General features: G+C 38.9%; 1 protein-coding gene across 1 annotated transcript; it reads left to right on the forward strand.

Annotated features, from left to right (window-relative positions):
• Nucleotides 1-1303: 1303 nt before the first annotated feature.
• On the forward strand, nucleotides 1304-2281 carry LOC138528142 (olfactory receptor 52R1-like). Its single transcript, XM_069639594.1, has one exon. It carries the CDS (start codon nucleotides 1304-1306, stop codon nucleotides 2279-2281), a length of 978 nt encoding a protein of 325 aa, XP_069495695.1.
• The last annotated feature ends 509 nt before the right edge of the window (nucleotides 2282-2790 follow it).

A 2790-nucleotide genomic window follows, 5' to 3' on the forward strand; every position in this document is an offset into this window, starting at 1 on the left:
TTCAAATTCCAGAAATTCATAATCTTTTAATTACAGGTATATTTTGCATCAATAGTTTGAGATTTGGAGTGGATAAAATAATAGGATTGCCTCGAGGAACAAGTTCATTATCCAATAGAATGGTAGAGGGACACGATCCTTCGCCAAATGGAAAGTAAACTAGCCGTGGAATATCTGCTTCAAATTCCAGAAATTCATAATCTTTTAATTACACTACAATAAAAACAAATATGGAATTCCTACATAAAAATGCATGTAGGCAAATAGCAATGCTAGATGTTTTAAAATAATATTATAATATTATAATTTTTTAGAATTTTGAAGATATTGCTTGAACGTTTACCCTGATCCATCTGGACAGACTAAAGATTTTCAATCTCAACTTTCAAATATGATGATTTCAACCATTTTATCTGTGCTTTCTTATTCTGCCAGGCAAGGGGAGAAATGTGTTTTAAGAGAATCTTCAAGATGATCAACACATTCTTGAAGTTGTGTTATCGGGGAACATAACGCGCAAACATTCACCAGAAGGGTGATCTATATGCCTTGGCATATTGTTCACTTCTGCTCGCTGATTGGATGCCAATGACCTCTACATACCGAATAATATGTATGACCCTGTAGTTCTTCCCATTCCAAGTAATTACCATTCGTGAAATGCTGTTGGCCAACCCATTCCAACATGTTTTCTTTGATGTAACTGTGGATCTTCCTACACCAGTGCTTTCTCAATGAGGAGAAATACAGTTGGAGGATTTCCGTGCCCACAAGACTGCTTTACTCATCTCAGCAAGAATAGGACTGCTCCACTATATAACTCTCAGTGTTCATGTAATGAATGTGCTGTACTTTACTACTTGCTGCTATGTCTCCTCCTCTTCCTGTGCTCCCCGCTTCTATGTCATGTTCTGAGACCTCTGAAATATGGCAAGAAGTGCTTGCAAATACCATCATTAAATAGAAATTGGAATTGTATTAAGTCATAATCAAACCAGTTGAAACGATTGCATGATCCCACACTGTGATTCTCAGAGTATTTGACAACATTATTAAACTGTTATTTCATCCCCCCAATCTATCTATGTTAATGCACTTGCACATTTTCCTAGGTGTGTGTCTGGTTGCTGAACACCAATCAGACAATGATGGAATATACATGTGTGGGACTCCTCGTAGATTATTTTCTTAATGCACATTTCTATTTCTCTACATATTGAGATGTTTGCATGTTCTCTTTGCTTCCAGGATGTTGTAATATGCATTGTTCTCTCCTTATCTTCTTGTAGGTTGTATGAGCCCTATGAAAAGCTGGACAGACTGTTTTAAGAACACCCTGAATCAGATGAATCTTACAAGCCTCCACCCTTCTGCATTCATTCTACTGGGAATACCAGGGCTAGAATCTGTTCAATTCTGGATAGCTTTCCCGTTCTGCTTCATGTATTTCCTAGTGCTTCTAAGCAACCATATTATTATAATAGTTGTAAAAACTGATGCCAGCCTCCAAGATCCCATGCACCTTTTCCTGTGTATGCTGGCAGCTACTGACCTGATATTATCTACCTCCTTTGTACCTAAAATGCTTTTCATTTTCTGGTTCCAGTCTGGGGGGATCTTGTTTGAGGCGTGCCTTTTTCAGATGTTCTTCATTCATTGTTTTTCAGCCATAGAGTCAGGCATACTGGTGGCCATGGCCTTTGACCGCTATGTGGCCATTTGTTTTCCACTTCGGCATGTGTCCATCTTAACTCATTCCACCATTGGCAAGATCGCCCTAATTGTGGCTGTAAGAGGGGTGTTGTTGATCATGCCACATCCCTTCCTACTTAATCGACTGCCATTTTGTGAAAATACCATAATTCCCCATTCCTATTGTGAGTATATGGCAGTGGTGAAGCTATCATGTGGTGATACAATCATTAATAGGGTGTATGGTTTGTGTGTGGTTCTCTTGATTATTGGATTTGATGTGATGCTTATTTCTGTGTCTTACTACATGATCCTGAAGTCCGTCCTAAGACTTCCAACTAAGGAGGCACGTTTCAAGTCCTTTAGCACCTGTGGGTCACACCTCTGTGCCATCATGCTCTTCTATGTACCAGGGCTCTTCACCTTTCTAGCACACAGATTTGCTCATCATGTTCCTCTACATGTTCACATTCTCTTGGCCAACAGTTACCTTCTGCTTCCACCAATGCTTAACCCACTAGTCTATGGAGTGAAGACCAAGCAGATTCGCAGAAGAGTGGGCAAAATGTTCTGTAGGCACAGCTTCTAAATGGTGATTCTCCAGGGTGCCTTTGACACATTCAACAGAGTCTCCTGCACAGGTAGTTGGCTCTGCTTTGCCTGACATACGACTTCTAGGCAAATGAAATATGACTATAGGTATATGGCAGGTTTGTTTGATTTGACCATGAAAGATGGATCTTAACTAATGATAAATGTATTGTAAAGATGGAGGATAACTAATGTCATTGCAAAGTTAGAGGAAAACTGGATGTAGACTCGTCATTTGTCAAATCACAACTTATTTTACTGAATAGCACCTTTGTCCAAAATCAATTGATTTGCAACCACAAGCATTACGGATATTCAGTATTAAAAAAATGATTCAGCTGTGCATTAGTAGTCAACACGGAATTCCTGTCACTACATACACCACCACCAACACGGAGAATTGAATAAAATTAAATAATGGATTAACATTCTAAAAGGGTCACCAGGAATAACTCATGGTTGAGCCTCTACAGTTCTTTACTTATCGCTTCTTGAAAATAAAATTAG

The sequence above is a fragment of the Ambystoma mexicanum genome, chromosome 7q, assembly GCF_040938575.1.
Source record: "Ambystoma mexicanum isolate Mex_15411 chromosome 7q, UKY_AmexF1_1, whole genome shotgun sequence".
Lineage (NCBI taxonomy): Eukaryota > Metazoa > Chordata > Amphibia > Caudata > Ambystomatidae > Ambystoma > Ambystoma mexicanum.